This window comes from Lissotriton helveticus, chromosome 9, assembly GCF_964261635.1.
Source record: "Lissotriton helveticus chromosome 9, aLisHel1.1, whole genome shotgun sequence".
In the NCBI taxonomy this organism is placed as follows: Eukaryota; Metazoa; Chordata; class Amphibia; order Caudata; family Salamandridae; genus Lissotriton; species Lissotriton helveticus.
In genome coordinates, this window is record NC_136070.1 from 642,752,336 (window position 1) to 642,776,794 (window position 24,459).

Genomic DNA, 24,459 nt, shown 5'->3' on the forward strand with positions numbered 1-24,459 from the left:
GACTTCTGCGAGGAAGGCACAGCCGATTTGTAGGTTGCGTGCCTAACTCCACCACAGGATTGTGTCCTTCATTCGAGGCGTCAGTGTAATGAGATCCTCGAAGGACCCCGATATCTGCATCCATTGGTGACTGAGTTCCTCTTGTAATGGTCTCATCCTCAGACGACAGTTTGGAGTGAGAGGGATGCACGAAGAGATCATCCCTAGGAAAGATTTGAATCTCCGAACAGAAACGTACTCTTTTCTGAGGAGTGTGGTTGCCATCGTTCTGATCTTTTTCTGCCTTTCATTTGAAATGAAGACCTGGGCGAGCTTGGAATCCAGCGTTGCTCCTAAGAAGGACTTTCTTTGAGATGGAATTAGATCTGATTTCTCGAAGTTCACTGAAAAACCCCAGGCTTTGAAACAGGCAAAGGCATTTTTGGACATGGTCGTTTGCTGTGGCGTAGGAATTGGCCTTGATAAGGCAATCGTCCAGATAAGGGTATATTTGAATTCCCTGCAATCGTAGGTGCGCCGCTACGGGTGCTAGCATTTTCGTGAATACCCTCGGGGCTGAACGTAGTCCAAAGGGAAGCACCTTGAATTGGAAATCCCTGCCAGCCACTCTGAACCTTAGGAACTTCCTGTGTCTGGGGAAGATAGGAACGTGGAAGTAGGCATCCTGAAGGTCGAGTGTTGCCAAGTGGTCCCCTTCTGCCAAAAACTGTAGGATCTCCTGGAGTGTTAACATTCTGAACGTCAATTTTTTGATGAATTTGTTCAGGGCACGCAAATCGAGGATTGGGCGCCATTCCCCTGATTTTTTGCGTATCAAGAAAAAACGAGAGTAAAAACCTGTCCCTCTCTGGTGTCGAGGTACTCTCTCGATTGCCCCTTTTCGAATCATGGAATTGATTTGGATGAAGAGCTCCTTGAGATGTGCTGGGGGCGGCCCTTTTGGAGGAGAATTTGGAGGGGTTTTTACAAATTCTAAAATGTGTCCCTTGGATACCACATCCAGCACCCATTTGTCTGTAGTAATCTTGGACCATTTTGAGTAATGTTGGGATATTCTTCCTCCAATTCGTTTTTGGCGGGGACACTTTGGCGGCAGGAAGTGAACCTCACTTCTTGTTGGTGTTATCTCTTCCGCGATATGTTGCTTTTCCTCGGGGCTGTGTGTAAGAGTTACGTCTTTGGCCATAAGGCTGTTGCTTATATGGCTGGTACCTCTGTGTGTTTTGAGAAGTGGTGTAGTTGCGCTGTTGGTAATATCCTCCCCTATTGGAGAAATTTCCCCTTCCTCTTGCGCCACGAAAGGAAGATTTTCGAAACTGCAGAGTGCCCAAAGATCGTGCAGTTTCAGTATCCTTTTTGATGGCCTGCAAAGCCTCAGCCACGTGCGAGCCGAATAGGAACTCGCCATCATAAGGCATATTTAAGACCTTGGACTGTACTTCATGTCTAAAGGATGTAGATTTCAACCATCCCTCTCTCCGAAGGACTGCGGCTCCTGCCAATTGTCTGAAGCCTGTAGCTGCTACATCCACTGCAGCGTCAATGATCTCTGACGACGCACACTCCCCTTCTTGTAAAATTTTGATAGCCTCAGACCGGTCCGGTTCAGGCAGTTTCTTAATATAAGGCGAAATGTCAGACCACATTTGCCTATCGTACCGGCCAAGAATCGCCATAGAATTAGCAACCCTCACTGTGGTTGCTGCAATCGTGGAAACTTTTTTGCCAATGGTATCGAGTCGTCTTCCGTCTCTGTCTGTAGGCGTGGAGATTTGAGATGATGGGTTTTTCGCCCTTTTTTGAGCTGCTTGTGCAATGACTGAGTCTGTCTTGGCCTGTCCAATCAGGCAAGCCGGTGAAGAAGCAGGCGCTCTGTATTTTTTATCCACTCGTGGCAAAACTGGAGGTAAAGAGTTTGGAGTGGCCATGATCTTTAGACCTTCTTTCCAAATAAACTCTATGATCGGTATCGACCAGCTCTGTCTTTGGGACAGATTTTTGAAATCATACAGGAAACAATCATCCTGTTTTGTCTCCATGGTAATGAGAAATCGTTTGGTAGCGTTATCCATAATCCTATGGAAATTTGCAATATCCACCGGTGGTGATTCAGCCTTCGGCTGTTCATCTGGAGCAGGGGAGTCAGCCTGATAATCCTCATACTCCGACGAATCCGAATCATCCAATTCTCCTTCTTCCTGAGCCTCCTCTTCAGAATTGTCATCCACCGGTTGAGTAGATGGTACCGGCATGGATGGGGCATGTACCGATTCTTCCATGTTAGGAGGGACTGAATGCGGAGTTCCTCTAGGCGGGGGGGAAGTGATGTGTGATTCGCCCGATTCCGAGGGCGGAAAACGTTGATAGTAATCATCCAACATGGACATTAAATTTCTAAATAATTCCATGGGCATTTGTGTCCCTGATGGGGGTGCAGGATCCAACCCTGTGTGTTGCGTCACCTGCTCCTCTTCCTCCTGTTCCTTAACGTGTATGAGCAAGTCAGATGGACTCGTAGCTGCCGGAAATAAGTCTCCGCCAGAGTCCTCGTCGGAATCCAAAAGCCTGTCTGGCATCGTGAGTGGTGACATACATGCAGACTGAGATGGGCGTTGTAGAATCGCCGCAGTGGTGGCTGGAGAAGGCAACGATATGGGGTTGCTCTTTGCAGACCATACTTGAAGATCTGTGCAAGTTGACAGTTTTGGCGTCATTGGATTCCCTTGGGCCACCGAGAAGTCCTGTGGCATTGACTTTGCTGTGGGGGACGAACTCGCCGTCGTCGACGACTGTGGCTGGAGAGGTCTCGTCGACGATCCATTTTTCGATGTCGACGACGTCGTCGTCGTCGTCGACGGAACACCTTTCGTCGTCGACGGAACATTTTTCTTCGTCGACGGGGCCGTCGACGGGGTCGTCGACGGGGCAGTCGACGGCGTTATCTTCTTCGTCGACGAGGCCGTCGTCGACGGGGCCGTCGACGGTGTTTTCTTCGTCGACGGTTGGATCGTCGACGGAGTCTTCCTCGTCGACGATGAGTCCGTCGACGGGTGCTTGGTCGACGGTGAAGCCGTCGACGGCAAGGCTTTCTTCGTCGACGGTAGTGTCGTCGTCGACGGGAAGGGATTTTTCGACGCTGAGGAGGGCTTCTTCGACGGAGGCTCGTCGACGGTAGGTGAAACTTTCTTCATCGACGAGATGGGACGAATTTGAACATGCACATAAGTAGGTGAGGACACTGAGGACACCACCAAAGAGGGTTTTGGTGAGGAATAGGTCGCAGTAGAAGTCACTGTAGTGGCAGTCTGACAGGAAACCGGCAGAGAAGCTGCTGCCTTGGTTGTAGGCCTCTGAGGTGACAATAAAGGGACAGTCTTTTTAATGACAGGCTGTTTGACAGATTTTTGACAGGCTTTCTTCACTTTAGAAGTCGAAGGTTCCTCAGCAGCGAGCGTGTGCTGGGCCTGTTTCGCCACCTTAGCCTTAGGGGTAGTTACTGTACCCTCAGCTATTCTCTTCCTAGATCCCATAGAAGACATAGAGGCCAAACTTCCTACCTCAGAGAGTGGCAAGTCCTTGTCCTTATTCCGTTGTATCCATAGTAGGAGGCGACCCTCTCTGTCCCTGAGGGTTTTTGTTGGAAAAGTGCGACAAATCTTGCATTCCTTAGCCTGATGGTCTGGATACAAGCAGTATATGCAGAGAGAATGAGGGTCTTCCTTGAAGAGCCTTGCCTTGCCACAAGAGTCACAAGCCCTGAAAAGGGACTTAGATGTGGACATGTTGGAAAGAAGAAACTTTCAAACTTTCAAAGTAGAAGAATAAACTGAGCAGAGCTCAGAGAGACTCCCTATCACACGACGTGCGGTAAAAAATCTGACAGCCTGGGTCTCTGGGGAGAATACCTAGGTGGGAGCTGTGGCCTGATTGGCTGCAGTTTGGTCTAACATAATGACTTGGATGGTCACTAATGTGGAAGTTTTTTCATTGGTAGCTGAGGCTACTTCACTTCCTGGTTTATTGTAACTGTTATTTGCTATGTACAAATGGCTTATTACTGCTTTTTTATATACCGTGGGACTCCTACTCCGACGACGGGGAATGATTCAGGCATGTGAATCTATGAAAGACACCCCAAATACTGGAGAATCACGGTTCCTGGCTGGCACCAGGGGTTGTTGCTGTTTGAGCAGAACCACTCCTTGTGGGAGTCCCAGTCTTTGGATGAGCAAGGCAGTCAGGTCCTCCGGGGTTTGAGGTTGCGGACCACAGGAGACGCCGGGATTTAGCAAGAGCAGGTTCAAGGATCAACAGGCCTGTAGGGCTGGGGCAAAGACGGTTGGTGTCGTCCTTTTGTTAGCAGCTGCACGGCAGGTCTTCTTCTTGTTAGTTTCGGAATCAGGATCTGAGGAAGGAAGGTTCAGGGTGCCCCTAAATACTACATTTAGGGGCATTACAGGTATGGGTAGGTCAGGGACCAATTGGTCCCTTCCCTGGGGTGAATACACCCCCTATCCTGCCACTCTCCCGTGGGAGGGGGGCAGGAGCCTAGTCCTGATTGGGTAGGGCTTCCCATCCTCAAGATGGCGAGAGCCCAGAGTTAAACTTCACCTCGCCTTCCCCACCGGAGGAGTGGGGTTGGCAGAGGCTGGCACACCCCCTTCCCGCCTTTGGGTTTCCCACCGGTCTTCCCGCCAGAGTGGGGGTCAGAACCGGTGGGGACCAGTTGCTGAGTACACCAAGTTGTCTGGAGAAGCTCACAAAGGCGGCATGCCTTTGAAGCTTCCCATGCCCATCCTGGGGGAGGAGTCCTAGCACATCGCCCCAGGATGTGCATTGTTACAGACACACAACAGCAGATGGCTCTCGACCCAGGGGTCCAGCAACATGTCTGCTGTGTGGCAGCCTAGGTTGGGGGTTATTTTCAGGGGGCAACTCTAAGTTGCCCTCTGTCGTGCATTATACATTAAATCCCACACTGGCATCTGTGTTGGTTTAATGTGCTGAGAAGTACGATACCAAACTTCTCAGTCTTCAGTGTAGCCACCCTGGTGCTGTGGAGTTCGTGATGACGACCTCCCAGCACCATATACTCTTACATGGCAGCACTGCACTTACAGTGCCCAGGAATGGACCTGGGTACGGTAGGGGTACAGGGCTTATGCACCTGCACCCACACCACTGGCATAGGGCACCCAGCTAGAGGGGTGACTGAGGTATGCCAGGGCAGTGTTTTGTGGGCATGGCACACAGGGATGTGTGCCATGTCGACTCTTTGTTTTGTTCTGCACCCAGACACTCAGCCTGCAAAGGCAGTGTGTGTGTGTGTGTGTCAGGGCACAGGGCCTCTAATGGTGGCACAGGGCCTCTAAGGGTGGCACAATAAGTGCTGCAGCCTTTAGGTCCTTCTCTGGTCAGTGCCCTGGGTACCTAAGGTACCAATTACCAGGGGCTGACATGTGGCCAAAGATATCAATTGGGTTTAGGCTTTTGTACAGTTTTTAGGAAAGGAACACAGGCCCTGGGTACCTGATTGGCAGGGACCCAGGGCATACCAAGGAAAAGTTAATCAGTTATCAGGCAAAAAGTGGATGGTTACTGCAACAGAAACCCACTTTCCTACATACCCCCATCACTCTCTTAATATTGCCTTTCACCTAAGGGGCGGTAGATAAAGAGAGATTAGGTAGAAAGAGAAGGGAGTAACTGGTTTCTTTTGCAGCATGAAGTCTCTTTTAGATTTACATGTTGTGCATAGATTATGTTGCTGTATTATCTTTCCTACAAAGGGGGAAATGAGGAAGGTGAGGAAGGTGTGGAGGAAAATAACTTTCTAATACGGACTTCCCACAACTGTCTACATGAGTGTGTCTATGTCTACACAGCAGTGTTTCAAGAAAAGTATTAAGTACCATGTAGTCACTCTATATGTTATGGATTCTTGATATAGCGCACAAATCATATCCAAAGGTATTATCTCGACGTTGTGCCTGAATTGGAACACTGCAGCAGCCTAAAACCTCCAGGTCTTGATCTCACGCAGTCTGCTCAGCAGAATCTCATGGGAGACTGTGTCAAAGGCCGCAGACAGACCAGCAGCACTAGCATGGAAGGAAAACCCGAGCCTAAAGAAAGGCGAATGGTGTTATTGTTGCATATGTTTAGGGGCAGTTCTTATTCTTGTATCATGAGACCATGCAATCCGCTAACTCTGTTGTGATGCAACAACAACAACATTTTACCTTTAATGGGATTAACTGGGATTTAGGTCAGGCCAAAGCATTGAGACAGCACTGGTGGCAACATTTAACATTAGAAGTCTTATTAGTCACTAGCTCAAACCTCCACCAGAATGTTTAATTCTTGCAGTAAATCTAAATATCCAAATTCCAGGAGGTCAGGTGCCATGCTGTCAAATTCAGTGACTTGGGATCGTGGTGGAGAATCTCTAGGATGTCTGTAAGTATCCTGGGATGCACCTTCAGAGGAAGAGCTGGATGTGCTGATAACTGCAGTAGCTCGATGTACTCATATTGGCGAGGCCACACCAGAGCAATGAGAATCAGAGTGCAATGGTCTATCTTCGCCTTCCTCCACACCCTGGGGATCAGGGGAAAAGAAGCAAAGGCTTAGGCAAATATCTTGGATTAATTAATTGAAAAGGCATTGCCCATCTAAGCACAGGCTTTTTCTGTTGTTCAGAGTGGTAAATACTATTGTGGGGCGACCCCATTGATTGAAAATGCAAACTACCGGTTTCTGTTCTAGTTACCACCCATAACAACCTGATATTTGCAGACTGAGTTCATCCACCTGATCTTTCTGGCAGCCTGGCAAATGTTCCACAGTGATGTCTATCCTGGAGAAGCAATTAACTTCATTGTTCCAGACAGGGTTTCAATAAGGCAGCAGCATACAGGACAACCTCTTTAGCCTCAACACACTGTTTGGAGACTCAATGGAAACAAGCACTGGAAAACAATAGGTCTTGCCTAAGCAATAACTATTGGCTTTACCAATATGTTTTTGAATGTCCTTCCACCGGACCTTGCCTTTTTTATTCTCGGAGCTATAGCCATAAAGGCCTGGCTAGATCGAAGGTTTCTGCTTGGTTGGTATTGGTTTACTAGTCCACGGATAATCATAGGCCCTGTGTCCCAAAAAGCCTGATGGGCAATGCACATGGCCTTGAAGATGACTCTCTGACGCACTGGCAACCAATGCAGGCTAATCAGTCCCGCTTTGACTGATAGTCTGCGTGGAAGCCATAGCAGTGTGCGGGCCGCACAGTTCTGCACTATCTGCAGTCTACGTAGGGTGTACTCCGGGGCCCCGAGGTAGAGGACATTATTAAAATCTAAACGGGACTGTATCAGGCCCTGAATGGCTACCTGCTTTGCCTCCCCCGGTAAGAGAGGGAGGACTTTCTTCAACATCCTAAGAAGGCCAAAGCAGGTAGCCGAGAGCTTTGTAGCCTGGGTGTTAAAAGAAAGGTTCTTATCCAGCCACACCCCAAGGCTCTTGATGTTGTCCTTCGGTGCTGAGGGGTGCCTAGACAGGGGGGGCCACAATGAGTTGAAGAAGGTGGGGTTCGAGGGGCCCAGGAGCATCAGCTTGGGTGCACTATATCAGTGGTGAGGGTACACGTGCATGAGCCCTGTACCCCTACAGTGTCTAAGCCATTTTTTAGACACTGTAAGTGCAGTAATTCCTTTAAGAGTATATGGTGTTGGGAGTTGGTCATTACGAACTCAACAGCCTCAAAATGGCTCTACTAAAAACTGGGAAGTTTGGTATCAAACGTCTCAGCACATTAAACCCACACTGATGCCAGTGTGGGATTTAATGAAAAATGCACTCGGAGGGCATCTTTGAGATGCCCCCTGAAAAACTACCTAAAACTAGTGTCCAGGCTGAGTGGCTGATCACCAGCTGCCACCAGCAGACATGTTTCTGGACCCTTACGTCTGAAACAATGCTCATCCTGGGACAAGGTACCAAGTCTCCTCCCCCAGGATGGGCAGGGTCCATGAAAGGGAAGCTATAAAGGCTTGCTGCTGCCCTAGTGCTGTTGAGGGTGCTTTGAGAGTGCATCCTTGACCCTGGGGGAGCCCTGGTTCTCACCCCAGAATACCAACTCCCACAACCAAGTACTTACCTGTTAACCGATAACCACATTTTCTCAATAGGAATACATGAATTGTTTTCCCTTGAAAATTGTTTAAAGTGTGGAGTTAGTTTTGTATGAGAACTTGAAAAACTGCAAGACTAAAAATTGCTTTACTTACCTTTTCTCTAGGAAATGTCCCAGTGTGATATCTAGGTGTATCACACTGGGTAGAAAAATTAATCCATAGAGTAAGCTGAATAGTAATCAAAAGTCATCTAACAGTAATTTCCACTGTATTGAAAAGATTTACAAACCTGTAACAAAGACATTTTCATTCAGCTTGCTTGTATTGTTCAACCTGCCTTGAAAAGAACCATTTACACTTACCTGTAGCAGGCTTGCTTGGTTCTAGAAAATAAATACAACTAAATAATATTTTTTATACAAACAAATTGGTCGGAGTTCAGTTTTTGAGTGTGTGACATCATTTGCTGCCTGAGTGTGTACAACAAATGCTTAACACTACCCTCTGATAAAGCCTTATTGCTCACCCACACCACCACAAATAGAGAGTAAGGTGCTATCTACTTTTACCTCTGCCTACCTTTTGGGTTCCGCTGAACTCTGTGCACACTATACCTCCTTTTGGTGTAGTATATACAGAGTATATACAGAGCCAGCTTCCTACAAGTGGGGCACAGGGTGTTGCTTAGAGCAGAGTAGAGTGTTGTAGAGTGTAATGGCATAGAGTGGAGTATACTTTTAGAGTCGAGTGGCGTAGCATAGAGTATCATAACAGTGGAGTGGCATGGAATAGAGTGGAGTAGTGTGTCGGTGAATAGAGTGGAGTAAATTGGCATGGAGGGGGCACAGAGGAAGTTCAGAGGGAGTTGAATAGAGTGTCGTAGAGTGGAGTAGTGTTGTAGAGTAGAGTATTGTGGAGTGGCATGGAGTGGAGTAGAATGTCAGAGTGGAGTAGAGTAGAGTTTAATGGAGTAGAACGCCATAGGGTGGAGTATTGTAGAGTGTAGGGAGTGTCGTTGAGAGGAGTACAGTGGCCTAGAGTGAAGTGGCGTAAAGTACAATGGTGCAGAGTAGACTGGAGTAGAGGGCAGTGGCGTAGAGTTAATCAGTTTTGAGTAAAGTCATGTAGAGTGCATTGGCTTAGAGTGTCAGAGTAGTGGCAGAGTAGAGTGGTGTAGAGTGCAGTGGCATAGAGTAGATTGTTTCGGAGTGTAGTGGTTTAAGGTATAGTGGAGTGGTGCACAGTGAAGTGCAGAGATGTAGAGTAGAGTGGTGCACAGTGAAGTGCAGAGATGTAGAGTAGAGTGGTGCACAGTGAAGTGCAGAGATGTAGAGTAGAGTGGTGCACAGTGAAGTGCAGAGATGTAGAGTAGAGTGGTGCACAGTGAAGTGCAGAGATGTAGAGTAGAGTGGTGCACAGTGAAGTGCAGAGATGTAGAGTAGAGTGGTGCACAGTGAAGTGCAGAGATGTAGAGTAGAGTGGTGTAGAGTGCAGTGGCGTAGGTTAGAGTCCAGTGGTGCTTAACAGATTAGAGTGGCATAGAGTGATGCAGAAAAGTAGTGGCGTAGGGTGCATTGGCGTAGAGTGCAGTAGAGCTGTGCATAGTTGAGTGGTGCATAGTTGAGTGGTGCATAGTTGAGTGGTGCATAGTTGAGTGGTGCATAGTTGAGTGGTGCATAGTTGAGTGGTGCATAGTTGAGTGGTGCATAGTTGAGTGGTGCATAGTTGAGTGGTGCATAGTTGAGTGGTGCATAGTTGAGTGGTGCATAGTTGAGTGGTGCATAGTTGAGTGGTGCATAGTTGAGTGGTGCATAGTTGAGTGGTGCATAGTTGAGTGAGGCATAGTTGAGTGGTGCATAGTTGAGTGGTGCATAGTTGAGTGAGGCATAGTTGAGTGAGGCATAGTTGAGTGAGGCATAGTTGAGTGAGGCATAGTTGAGTGAGGCATAGTTGAGTGAGGCATAGTTGAGTGAGGCATAGTTGAGTGAGGCATAGTTGAGTGAGGCATAGTTGAGTGAGGCATAGTTGAGTGAGGCATAGTTGAGTGAGGCATAGTTGAGTGAGGCATAGTTGAGTGAGGCATCGTTGAGTGAGGCATCGTTGAGTGAGGCATCGTTGAGTGAGGCATCGTTGAGTGAGGCATCGTTGAGTGAGGCATCGTTGAGTGAGGCATAGTTGAGTGAGGCATAGTTGAGTGAGGCATAGTTGAGTGAGGCATAGTTGAGTGAGGCATAGTTGAGTGAGGCAAAGCAGAATGGTGCAGAGTGGAGTAGGGTGCAGTGGCGTAGGGTGACGTGTTGCATAATAGAGTGGCGTAGAGTGCAATGATGTAGAGAAGAGGGGTGTAGAGTGTATTGGTCTAGAGTGCAGTGGCATAGAATGGTGCAGAACAAAGTGGCGTAAAGGGCAATGGTGTAAAGTAGAGTACTGTGGTGTAGAGAAGAGCTTTGCAGAGTAGAGTATAGTGGCGTACAGTGCAGTGGGGTAAAGAGTAGATTGCCGTGGAGTGAAGTGGCACAGAGTGTAGCACCGTAGAGTGACGTAGAGTACAGTGGGGTAGAGTGATGTGGAGTGGCCCAGGGAAGACTGCAGTGGGGTGGTGTGAAATGGCACAGAGTAGAATAGGGTGGCATAGGGTACACTTTTTAGAGTACAGTGAAGTGTTGAAGAGTGCTGTAGAAGGCAGCATCGTAGAGTGCAGCGATGCAGAGTAGATTAGAGTGGGTTAGAATGCATTGGTGTAGAGTGCAGTGGTGCACAGTAGAGTATTGTGGGTTAGAGTGCATTGGCGTAAAGTGGCGTAGAGTAGAGTGAAGTGGCGTAGGGTGGAGTGGTGCAGAGTAGAGTGGGGAGGGGTAAAGTGGAGTATGCATGGTAGTGCATTGCAGAATTATCAAAAACTGCTAAATTTTTGGTTTCCATATTCTGAAATATCTGCACAGTTCATTTATAGATATTTTGTTTTGTGCTAGAAAACAAATACCGTCCTACAGCACACCCAGAGTAGCCAGCACGATTGAGGTCTTCACTTTGAAGTCAGAGAAAAAAAAGTAAACACCAAGCTCCCTGGAAGACCGAGTCTGACATTTGACCTTTGTCTCTAAATGAACAGCAAATGAGACAAGATAACAAGAGTTAATGGCCTGTTAACAGAAATCCAGTATTGGTGGAAGAATACAGTAAATAGTATTTGGGCAAGGGAAGGGACAAACCAACACTGGACAGCCTAAAACAAATACAGCCCACAAACAGAAAGCAAGCAAATGTGAGTTACAAGTCACAAAGGATGTCTTTAGGCGTCAGGTTTGCTTACCATCTCCGGTCAAGGTCGAAGGGATCCTCCAGAAAGAGGCTGCAAGCTTCGCTTGGAGATTCGAGGCAGGTCAGATATCACCAGATCTCTGGTCAGGATCGCCGGGGAGACTTCCTCGTGGCGTTGAGCCACTTGAACTCGGGCCGAAGGCGTCGGGTGCAGAGCGGTGCAGACTCACGGATTTGGCCAGAAGCAGTGGGTGAACAAATTCGGTGCTCTTAAGAGACAAAGTCTTTCTTGTGGAAGACAGGGCAGGTCCTTGAGGTTGCTAGCTGCAGGACACACCGGGATTTCGCTCAAGCAGGTTCAAGGTGGGGACAGGCAGGGGCCATGTCAGTGGGCGTCCTCCTCTTCTTAGTTTCAGAATGGCTCTTCGGTCCACCTTCTTCTCTTGTTCATGGTCAGTTCTTGTCTGAGCAGGCAAGGTTGAGGGGTGCCCCTAAATACTAGATTTAGGGGTGTTACAGGTAAGTAAAGGTTGGGACCAGTGGGTCCCTTCCTTGGGGTGGATACACCCCATATCATGCCACCCTCCAGCGGGAGGGGGGCATATGCCTCACTCAGGTTGGCTGGGTCCCCATCTGCAAGACGGCGGGGAATAAGAGTTGTGCTTCACCTCGTCTCCCTCCCCTGAGGGGTGGGGTTGGCAAAGGTGGGCATACCTCCCTTTCTCACTTGGTTTTCCTGCTGATTCTCCCACCCAAAGTAGGGGTCAGAACCTGTTGGCGGCCAGTTGCTGGAAGCAGCAATGACCTGGAGAAGCTCACAAAGGCAGCAAGCCTTTGAAGCTTCCCCTCTGTGGACCCTGCCCATCCTGGAGGAGGAGGCTTGGAACCTACACTTACAATGTCTAAGAATTGGTCTAGACACTGTAGTGTAAAGGGTCATGCACCTGTACCATCACCACTGGTATAGTTCACCCAGCTAGAGGGGTGACTGACCTATGCCAGGGCAGTGGGTTGTAGGCATGGCACACAGGGATGTGTGTCATGTCGACTCTTCACTTTCTTCTGCACCAAAACATGCAGCCTGTAATGGTAGTGTGTGTGTGTGTGTGTGTAAAGCTATAGCCCCTCTAAGGATGGCATATTAAGTGCTGCAGCCCTTAGAGGCCGTCCCTGGCCACAGTGCCCTTGGTACCCATGGTACATTTTACAAGGGACCAACAAGCGGCCAGAGAGGTGCCAATTGGGGGTACAAGGTACAGTTTTGGGAAAGAACACAGGCCCTGGGAACCTGATTGGCATGGACCCAGGGCACATCAAGTCAAAGTGCATCAGTAGTCTGGCATAAAGTGGGGAGGCTAATGCAACAGAAACCCAGCTTCCTACATACTGCAAAAGTCCTAATGCCTTTGTGGGGTCAGTTTTAAGACCTTCCAAAGCCTCATCTACATGCTTGCAAAAAAGAGTGAGGCCATCAAAAGGCATATCCAGAATTTTGGATTGGACGTAATTACAGAAGGCTGTAACTGTAACCAGTCTTTTCCTTTTAGTACAGTACCTAGACATTTGGCAAAAACATGTGTTTGAGATATACACGGCTGCATCAAAACTGGAGGAAGAAGTAATCACCACTTCCTTTAGGATAGCTCTCTCCGCTTTCCTCTCATCTTCAGGAATGAGTTCCAGTAATGGAGTGATGTCATGCCACATCTGGCAATCATAACGACCTAGAATTGCCATGTTGTTGCCATAGACGATACCTTTCGGTCCACATTTTCAATGGGTTTTCTATCCTTTTCTGGAGGACCAGAGAATGGTATTAATGTGGTCTTAGTTCTTCTCGGAGCTGCTGAAGAAATGACTGAATCCATTTTTGTATGACTAATGAGACAAGCCAGAGCTGAATCCAGAGCCTTATAATTTTTCTCCAGATGAGGTATCACTCTTGAAGCTGTAGCCGATATCTTCATTAGTTTCAAACCTCCAACCAGAAATAATCAAGAATGTGAATGGACTTAACAGATTTCTGAGGTTAGTCTTTAAAGTCATAAAGAAGGGGGCGTGGCCAAGATGGCGGAGTGAGCGGACGCGTCTCGTCTCAGCTCCTACCACCGGCCCGAATTTTGCAACGGTTCCGGCGCCTCTCCCGACCGTAGTCGGTGCCCAGGGCTGCCGGAGCCGTCCTCGCACCAGAGCGGACTTTGCTGGGGGTGTTGGCGGCGCCGCGAACGGAGGCGGCAGAGCGTGGCGGACTGCGGGCGCCCATCCCCCCTCAGGCCTGGAAGCGAGGCCGGCTGCGGCCGGAGACACAGCCGAGCGGAGAGACCCTGGCGCGGCGTCACCGCGGGGACAGAGACCCGAGGCCCCAGCGGAGGACGCCACACGCCTGCTTAGCGTCGAGATCCGGTCGGCCGGCCGGAGAGCGCCGCATGGGAGCCCCGTGAGGCGTGGAAGACGGCAGCAACCATCGGCGACAGGACGAGCGGTGAGAGCGGGCCCGGGGCACGGCAGGCTGCGCTTGACTGAACTTGGGCGGTGATAGGGTGATTCTGGCAGCGGGCCCCTCGGCGGGCGCATCGGCCCGAGGCCTACAGCGCCCTGCGTGCCCGCCTCCCTTTCCTTGCCCGGGCCTGCGCTAGAGCCCCGGCGGGGGAGTGCCCCCTGCCTCCCGCGGCACGTGCATTGGCCGCTGGACGTGACCGGACCCTCCACCCTCCTTACCTGATCAGCGGCGCCCACAGAGAGACAGCGCCAGGGGGGCCGCATTAGCACATCGGGGATCTACCCGGTCCCGAGGATCTGACTGCGGCCCGCGTAGTGCTGCAGAGTGCTCTCTGGCGGCGCGCCCACCGGTGGCAGCGGCCCTCGCCCCTCGCGGGCCTTCATTACTCCCCGAGGCCCCTGACTCCAGAAGACTGGACGCCGCGACAGGCGCTATGCGGCTACTTGTTTGAGGCGCCAGAGAGACGTCCAGCCATTTTGCCCGGAATCCGCGGACGGCCTCCGCTGTGGGGGAGGCCTGGTGGGGCCACTCACACGTTGACGACCGCACGGCGACAGGAGTCCGGTTGTCCGCAAGGTGGTTGTGGGGACGGGGGCGCCCAGACCGCCAAGCAGAGGGATGTCCACGGGCAGGCCGCCCCGAGGCAAGACGGTGAAAGAAATGTTTGCCAAGACGCAATCCCCTCTACAGAAGGATGCCATGGCCCCTGCGCCGAAGCTGACGGACCGGGCCACGGAGGAGGGCGCGGAGCCCATAACGAAGGCCTTCTTGGAGTCCCTCTTTGCCTCCCTGCGGGATGATATCCAGACCTTCAAGACTGAATTCACTAGCGAAATCCGCGAGGTGAGGCGCGAAATGGATGGCATAGGTGAACGAGTGGCGGACTTGGAGGCCAAGGGCGATGAGCGGGAGACGGAACTCTCTGCTCAACAACAGGAGATCATCCGCCTACATGATCAGCAAGTGGATCTACAACTCCATCTGGAGGACTTGGAGAATCGTTCCAGGCGGCACAACATCCGCATTCGCAATGTTGCCACATCGGATGCCACGCAGGACGTGTTTCGGTATGCCAAGGAGCTCTTCAATCATGTGCTAGGGAGACCGCTGGACTCGCCACTGCAGCTTGACAGGGCCCACAGGACGGGTCCGCCCCGCGCAGCTACAGCCCCCCCCGCCCGACATCCTGGTGTGCGTTCAAGACTACCGGACCAAGGAGGAAATACTACAGAGGGCGCGCCAGACTCATCCGATAACGTTCCAGGGCACCTCGCCGCAACTATATCAGGACCTGGCGGCACTCACGCTACACAAGCGCCGGCTCTTCAAGCCGGTCACCTCCTTCCTACAGCAGAAGGGTATCCCGTACAGCTGGGGCCACCCCTTCCGTCTTGTCTTCAGACTGGAGAATAAGCAGTACCAGCTCCGATCGGTCACTGAGGCCTGCTCCTTGCTTGGTATAGAGATGCCGGAGGAGGAGACGGGGGCCCAGGGGACGGCGCCTGCGACAGAGGGAAGGAGGCCGCAATGGACCCAACAGCGGCGGCGGAGGCGGGTCAAGAAGCCACAGGCGATGGAGATTGACTAGTAAGACTACCTTACTTTACCTCCTGTTCTCCTTTTCATCCTTGGATGAGAGACAATGGAACTCTTTGGGGTATGCATTGACTGTTTGCAGTTGTGGGGGAGGGGAGTGGGGAGTTGGGTAGGGGGGGGGGGGGAGTTCATGGGGGTTGAGGGATTGGGGGGGGGTTCATGGTCCATGGTCGACGGGTGTCGTACTGGGTTGGCTCCCCTGGGGGAGGTAGGGCGGCACCGCTGGGGAGTGGGTGATTCTATCAGTCGGAGCGCTGGGCACTGCCATAATGGCTATCTGGCAATCATTCGATTTCTAGATGGCGCGGGATGACATTGTTGTTCTCACTTTGAATGTGAGAGGCTTGAACAATCCCGTGAAACGCAAAGCAGTGCTCCTGTTCTTAGAACACTCCAAAGCAGACCTCTGCCTATTGCAAGAGACACACCTTCTAGCTAAAGACTGCCACCGCCTTCACTCTCCCAGGTTCCCGCAACAATTCTTCTCCTCCTGTACGGAGAAAAAAGCAGGGGTGGCAATACTGGTAGCGCGCACTTTCAAGGGCAAAGTCCTGGGTAAGGTGGCGGAAATTAAGGGGCGGCTACTGGTTTATAGGTTTACACTGGGAGACATACCCTACACGATTGGCTCGTTATACGGGCCGAATGAGGGTCAAGAGAGGTTCCTACATTCCGCACTTACGGAAGCGACTGCGACGCTAGATCGTCACATACTAATAGGGGGGGACTTGAATTTGGTTCTAGACAATTCACTCGACCGCTCCTGCCAGCGCGTTAGTCAGGTGGGTGCTCTGTCAGCGTCTGGTTTGGCTTGCTTGAACGACCTGGGGCTTGTAGATGTTTGGCGCGAGCTTCACCCGAGTGTGACAGAATACACTCACTTCTCAGCAGCGCGTAAAACATATGCACGCTTAGATTACCTGCTTGTCTCCACAGCGGCGCGCACTCTGGTCACCAGCGCTGAAATCGGTACGGCGTCCCTATCCGACCACGCCCCAGTCGTGGTCGCCCTGGCAGGGCCACAGGAACCGCGCCCGGGTAGAGTGTGGAGGCTTCGGGATTCTCTGCTTCACAAACAGGATGCGGTTGCCAGAATTCAGGGAACCATAAAAGATTACCTGTCCCATAATAGTAACGGGGACACCACGCTGGCTACTCAGTGGGCCGCGCTCAAGGCGGTGCTGCGGGGCGAATTCATTTCGATCTCCACCGCGGAAAACGCGGAACGCCAGGCCAAGAGGGATGAGCTCACCCAAAAGACCAGGGAACTGGAGCACATTCACAGAAGGACAGGGGCCCCGAGGATTTGGCGTCAGTTACGAGCTGCTCGTTAACAGCTGGCGGCACTGGACATCGACAGGGCGGAGTACGCAGCGCTGAGGCTGAAACACGCCTATTACACCGGGGGGGACAGATGCGGGCGTCTCTTGGCGCATAAACTGCGGACAGTTGCTCAAAAACGGGAGGTTAAAGAATTGAAACGAAGCGACGGTACCGGAGTTACCGGCGATCGAGCAATAGCGGGGGCCTTTAGCGCCTTCTATGCCACACTATACGGAGCAGACCCGCCTGACCCGGAGGCGGAATCAGCCTTTCTCGACGGAATCCCTCTACCGGCCCTGACCCAGGAGCAAATGGAAACTCTGGAGAGAGACATCCGCCCAGAGGACGTCATCTCAGCGATCTCGCGGCTCAAACTCGGGAAGGCGCCGGGGCCGGATGGCTTCCCGGCGTGCTTCTACAAAACCTTCTGTGTTCAGCTTGCGCCGCTCCTTGCCAGACTCTTCACATCGTTTGCGGAAGACGGAGCAATCTCCCGGGAACTCTTGGAGGCCTCCATTGCGGTTATACCCAAGCCAGGCAAAGACCACACCGACTGGGGGGCATACAGGCCCATCTCCCTTTTAAACGTTGACCTTAAGCTCTATACGGGGATCCTCGCCTCCAGACTGGGCCCCTACATGGGAGGTCTAATTCAACCGGACCAGTCGGGCTTCATCCCGGAACGTCAGACTTCTGACAACACCAAACGGGCCCTCCACCTCATTGAGAAGGCGGCCCGCACACCGGGCGAATACATGATGCTGGCCATTGATGCAGAGAAGGCCTTTGATAGGGTTCATTGGCCCTATCTGGAGAAAGTCCTGCAGAAGGCGGGTATGGGGCCCAAATTCCGGACAAGAGTACTGAACTGCTATAAATTCCCTTCGGCCTCGGTCAGGGTTAATGGCTTGTCCTCCCCGCGTTTCCAGATTGAGAGGGGCACCAGGCAGGGGTGCCCGCTGTCCCCTCTCCTGTTTGCCCTCTACATGGAACCGCTAGCACAGCTCATCCGAACTGACCCGGAGGTCAAAGGAATCAAATTTGGAGCAGATGTCCACGTCGTCAGTCTCTATGCAGACGATGTCTTGTTGTCACTCGCGGACCCCCGAAGTTCTCTCCCAGCCTGCATGGGCGACCTTGATAGGTTTGGCAGCGTGTCGGGCTTCAAAGTCAACCTGACGAAATCAGTGGCCCTTGACCTATCTCTCGCTGTGGACACGCGAGCCTCGCTGCAGTCCCAGTTCCCGCTGCAGTGGGCTACGGAAGCTGTCCCCTACCTGGGAATCAAACTGGCTGCCTCCCTTCAAACCACGGTGGACGTTAACTATGACCACCTCCGGCGGAGGGTATGACAGGAGCTGGGACAGTGGAAGCACTACCCGTTGTCCTGGTTAGGCAGGGTGGCGGCAATCAAGATGACAATTTTACCCCAGATTCTCTATATTTTTCGCACTATACCTCTCGCCCCCCCTAAGGGATGGATTAAAGTGATGCAGTCGGAACTTTCCCGATTTGTCTGGAATGGGAGGAAACCGCGCCTGAAAGCCCAGATCGCGATGCTCACGCCCGAACAGGGGGGGGATCGGGATTCCGAATCTATCCGCATACTTCCAGGCGGTGCAACTACGCTTTCTGGCGGAATGGGTCCAATGGGAATCCGGGAAGCACTGGTTATTCCAGGACCAAGCGGTGGCGGGCGCACTCTGCAAGAGATCCCGTTCATACGCAAGGCGCACAGGCCCCGTAACCTGTATGCGTCCCACATTACTCGAGTCCCCCTTGAGATCTGGGACCGGGTTGGGCTGGAGCTCGGCCTTACCACCCCCATTTCACCTCTCACCCCCATCCTCGATAACCCTGACTTCCAGCCGGGGCTAGATGGGAAGGCCTTCGAACGATGGAAGTCGGCCGGCTGTCGATCTCTTTGCCACATGTATGATTCCGAAGGGATAATCCCCTTTCCACAATTACGCCAAGACTTCGGCCTCCCGGAGACCGAGCGACTCCATTATTTCCAAGTCGGGCACTGGGCCCTTAACAAGTCAGTCAGAGCAGATGCGGATAGGCGACTAACGGATTTTGAGTACTGGTTGATCACCCGCAAATCAGACAAGCAGCTAATCTCGGACCTATACAAAATGCTCACGCACAAACACAAATACACCTATAGCGCGAGTAGGGCGCGTTGGGAAAGGGAGATGGGGAGGTCCTTTACACATAAGGAATGGGAGGGTATATACTACAGAGCACGGCACTCGGCGTATCATATGGGGCTCACTGACACTCTGACGAAAGTGGTGACCTACTGGTACTACACACCTGAACGACTATATGAAATGGACAGTAGCAAAGACCCCCTCTGCTGGCGGGGCTGTGGACAACTAGGCACCCTCACGCATATACTGTGGGAGTGTAGTCTTTTGCAGGATTACTGGGGTCGAGTCGTGGACGACGTAGACAAACACTTTGACACCGAAATCCCACGCTTCCCCTCCTACGTCGTCCTGGGGCTCCCAAATGCACTGACCTACCCATTACGATCACGAAGGGGTCGCTTGATAGCTATAGCTCTAGGTTCGGCGCTACAAAACATCATAGCACATTGGCGCACGACCCACATACCCACATACCAAGGATGGCTCCATCGCCTATGGATGGTCCTGGGTATGGAAAGGCTCTCCCTGTATAAGGCGGGGGAAGGGGCGAAGTATGCTGAGCTCTGGCAACCGTTCTTAGCCCTCCTGTCCTCGGAGTTCGTAGAAGTCACCTGTCCGAGGTATCTCCGCTTGTTGAGGTTGACGGAGCCAGGCCCGAAAGTGAGAAACAACGAACCTGCCCCGAATTCGGAGAAGTGATGGTGTGTGAACAGCTGACGTGAGACTGTGGACCATGGGGAGGGGGGGAGGGGGGGAAGGGGTTTGGATTTGTTGGGGTGGGACGTTGGGGGGGGGGGAGAGTGTTGGGCATGGGGTGGGGTTAGTTGATGCAAGAGAGGGTGGGTTTGGGGGGGAAGTTCCTGAGGGTCCAGGCAACCTACACATTCGATCTATGGGGGCCAGCCATATTCTACTTCAGCGAGGGAGGGGACGGACTGGCAGGGAAACTTGGAGCTGCCTTGAATAACATCGCACTGCTTGAAACGCGGCCGGCCCGTGATGGGTTGTAGGCGGCTTGCTGTGTATACTCACGATTTGCTATATACTGCGTACCTCCGTCCCCTTTGATGCACTTGAGGCCCTGTGTGGGATGCCACGTATGACAAGAGCTCTTGATTGTTGATGCCTGTACTGTGTTAACTTACTTAATAAAAAATATTTAATACTAAAGTCATAAAGAAAGCATGACTGATCTACAGACTTCATTGGCAGGCTGAATTTCTTGGCAGCCCTTTCTATTAATAAATTAAATTTAGAGATCATTTGTAGAATCCTGTGGATTCAGTCCATCATAATTTCCACTTGAGACAGTTAATTCCCGTCCGCTATCATCTTTTCCTCCATTGTCTTGTGAAAGTTCACCCTCCTCCTCATCTATATCAAAATATACAGAACCATTGCAGCTAACATCTTCTCTCTGTGAACAGATCTTAAAGATGGTTTCCTTAGCGGAAGATGAAGGGATAGTAACAATAGTTGCTGAGGAGGCAAAACCAGTAAAGGAGCAGGTGGAGAAGGTTGCAGAATGGGTTTTAGAAGGTAAAACCATATTCAGATGTATTGGCTGGTTGCTGTGGTAATTACACTGAACATATCCATCATCTGTCAGCACTTGAACCACATCCGGATCCCTAGAATATCTTGGTGGTTCCTCGCTCATACCATTTTGAGCAGTTTGAGATGTATAATCTTGATGAACATATTTGTTGTAGGACTCCTCAAATCCATTTCTTCTCTAAACTCTGGGACTTATTTTACATCCAAATGTGTTGGGATGTAAGCTGGCATCAAGGCATAATCACTAGCCTTCTCTTTTTGGTCTGACAACATTATTTAAGCTGGAGATACATTTGACACCTTTAATGGTAAAAAAAAATCTCTTAAATTTACGGTTGACAGAGTGGGCATTGACTGTGTTGTCATGGACACTGATTTTATTGTAGACGGTATGATAATCGTCAGCAGCGTCATAGACGGGAGATTCGTCGTTGAGAGCAGGACCATTGTAGACAGTATGGTCGTCACAGACGATATGGTCGTCGTCAGCTATAGTTCCTTTGAAGATAAGTCTTTTGAGGATTTCTTCTTCTTTACTACACTTTGATCTCCTCTATAGTGTCCAGAGGTATGCTTATCCGTGGATTACCAGAGAAGTTGGCTGCAAGCACGGTACCAAATAAATCATGCACAGAAAACTGCATAAGTGTCCATTTGTGCGCTACCTTCGTGGTGGTGCTTGGATAGACCAGTTTCACTGAATCCTCGCCCCGAAGAGGGGGCATCTCCTTCAGATGGAAGAAACTTCTCTTTATTCATAAGGAATAATGCCAACCTCTTTTTCCATCCTTAAACATTTTATTTGTAAAAGTCTTACAAATATCGCACTCTGACGCTTTTCGAATTGAATAAATGCAATAAATACACTGATAATGTGGGTCATCTGTGTAAATCTTCTACCACTAGATGAAAAAGGTTTAAATAAAGACTTCTTTCAGTCTGCCATGGTGGTGGTTGGTTGTCGGATCAAATGAGCTCCCTGATCCAGAAAAAATAGTAATCTTCCCTAAAAACAATTCACAGTACCTAAGTGCTGAAGATGGGGCTCGTTCAAACCCAAGGCAGACCAAAATAGTAACAATTTCAGGTACAACGAATGGTCAGAGCCAAGGTTTGCCAGGGAACTCCCCATCACATGATGTGCGGGAGAAAGTTGGCCTATGGTGGTCTCTAGGGAGAGCAGAGAGCTTAAGCTTTCAACTCATTGGCTGAATTTTGGATGGGCTACTAAAGATACTATGTTTCAGGCCTAAGGCCTTTTTACATTGTATACTACATATTTTTACACTGTTCACTGCTATGCTAATGTACGGGGGAGTCACAGCTGGACGATAGGGGGGGACGATTTGTGCATGTGAATATATAAAAGATACAATGTTGGAGAGGTATATTCTATAATCATTTTGTGTAAAATCAAATTGGTTAACACCAGACCTAAAGAGAGTTAGTGTTTTTATGCACATCTTTGTTACAAGTCTCAGTCATTTTACCAGGGGGCCCACTGAAAGGTGAGGAGCACTGCGCAATTTACCAGGGGGTCCAGTGGAAGGTGAAGAGCACTGCGCAATTGCTCGCTTTGCCTAAGCTTTAAAATGGCTTTACTTACAAGGCCTTCCAGACATTCTCTAGGGTAATATATTTCTTTCTCTAGCCCTCATGCAGACCAATATCCTAATCTGAATATGTGACTGTGACTGTGACTGTGCTTCTGTTGTAATATTTCTCAATTTGTAGATTTAAGCCGGTCATTGACAATCATAGCAGGCATGCTGCTATAGGTTCCACATTCTTACCTCTGGGATTTCAATGGGTACTCGCATACCAATGGGATTCCTTGGAGGAAGCAGCGAAAGAGCCGGGGTCCCCTCTGGCACATCAGCAGAATTAAAGCTCGATGAATGTGAGTGACGGTCCCTGTTAAGAGGAAGACAGCCATGTTGAAAAGGAGCTAAGAGAGAACTGTAGCAAATGGGAAAAAAATACATGATGTATTGGCACCTAATATTGTTCCTGCAGAGGGCAGTTGGTTAAAACTAAATCTTAATGTAGACTGGACAGGAATGGGAGATCAGTGTTCAGTGAGTTCCAGTAAGGCGGTTCAAAACATTGGAGGCTAAGAAGTTTCATATCAACACTAACATGGGCACACTAGGCGGTCTCTATCTGATGAAAAGTACAGTGTTTCAGTGGAAAGCATATTGGCACAGCCACTGGCTAGAGTAACAGGTGGCACTGGCTTGAACCAAAAATTCAAAAGAGTCCGCCACAATACTAAGAGAGGGGACGGGAAGCACTTATACAAATAACATAAAAAATACATTTTCAAAATCACTTAATTTGTACCATTTGAATAATCGGAAGAAGTGGAACTCAATGCACAATCCAGGCCTACAACTCGCTATTCAAACAAATCATCAAAATCAACTTTCATTAAACATATAACATCTTACTTAATACGAAGATAAGAATAAAAGTTATATAAAATAAAGCAGTCCTTTTGCCACCGAAAAAGAGAAAGAAAACAAGTCTATATAGATCAGTCATCAAACGAAGATATTGATTCTATAAAAATTATTATACTGTTTTGCCACAATGAAAACAATGGGTACACAAATTTACACTTTTACCATTTTATACAACAAATATCACCTGTCAAAAATATATTTCATAAAATGATCATGATCCTAAAAAAATAATAAAAATGATGTTCCTTTAAACATATGTTCATTTGAATATATCTGTTGATGCAGCGTTTCAGTGAAACCAACAAATTAACATCACCTTCAGGAAAAATATTAATATTCAAATATCACTTTTGAATGGGCAGATTTGGTATTAAATCAAGAAGATAAAAATTGTCTAGTAGTGTGGAATCATAATAGAATCTTCCATTAATAACCACTTGTCATAATCATTTTTAGTTCTGCAGACCGTTTTCTACATACAGCAGCATTTGCCTGGTGAACGATCTAAAGAGACTACCCAAAATAAAGAGGAAAATAATTCAACTAAATAATAAAAGTTGCTCTTTGCATATAACGGAGTTGGAATTTTAACTGCCAACTTGAGTCTCAATATAGCGTGCATCAAAAGGTTTGATTCGCTATGCACTATGTTTATTATTGAATAATACCACGGACCATCCTTCAATTTATGATTTTTTGTTCAGGACTGCTGCTAAAACCCTTTGTACACCATAATCTACAAATGGAAGATTCTATTACGATTCCAAACTACAAGACAATCTTCTTCATTGAATACCACATCTGCACATTAAAAAGTGATATTTGAATATTAATTTTTGTCCTGAAGGTGATGTTAATTTGATGGTTTCACCGAAACGCCGCGTCGACAGATATATTCAACTGAACATATTGCGTTTAAAGGAACATCATTGATTGTTTTTTATGATCATGAGTATTTTATGAATTTATGAATCGTGTTTTTATGACAGGTGATATTTGTTGATGTATAAAGTGGTAAAAGTGCAAATCTGTGTACCCATTGTTTTCATTATGTGCAAAACGGTATAATACATAACTTTTATAGAATCAATATTTTTATTTGATGACTGATCTATATATAATGCGATCTCCCCGACGGCTTGGATGACCGTCAGAGGTACCGACGGACAGAGCGGTGCCTTCTTTACCCTGAGCCGTTGCCAGGTGGGGTGAAGTATTTTCTCCATACTCTTTAGATCTTTCAAGAGATACGAGATTTGACAACTGTGAGAAACAGGTGACAAGGTTGTATTGTTTCCCAGTTGATTTATCTTGCTTAACATTTAATTTATTTATTTATTATTTTTCACTGTTGCAGTAGCATGAATACCTGCTAAGTCCTGATGAAAGCACATGGTGCAGATCTATCTACATGTGCTGAAACATGTTGACCAATTGAATATTATGGACAGCTATCTGTTGAAACT

The 24,459-nt window shown here is 49.2% G+C and overlaps 1 protein-coding gene across 3 annotated transcripts in view; it reads right to left on the bottom strand.

Annotated features, from left to right (window-relative positions):
* PCNX3 (pecanex 3) overlaps positions 1-24,459 on the bottom strand; it is a 713,235-nt gene that overhangs the window by 468,929 nt on the left and 219,847 nt on the right. For all 3 annotated transcript variants that reach the window (XM_078660716.1, XM_078660718.1, XM_078660717.1), the window contains exon 10: positions 22,322-22,442. In XM_078660716.1, coding sequence (XP_078516842.1) covers positions 22,322-22,442 — 121 coding nt within the window. The remainder of the gene's footprint in view (positions 1-22,321; positions 22,443-24,459) is intronic.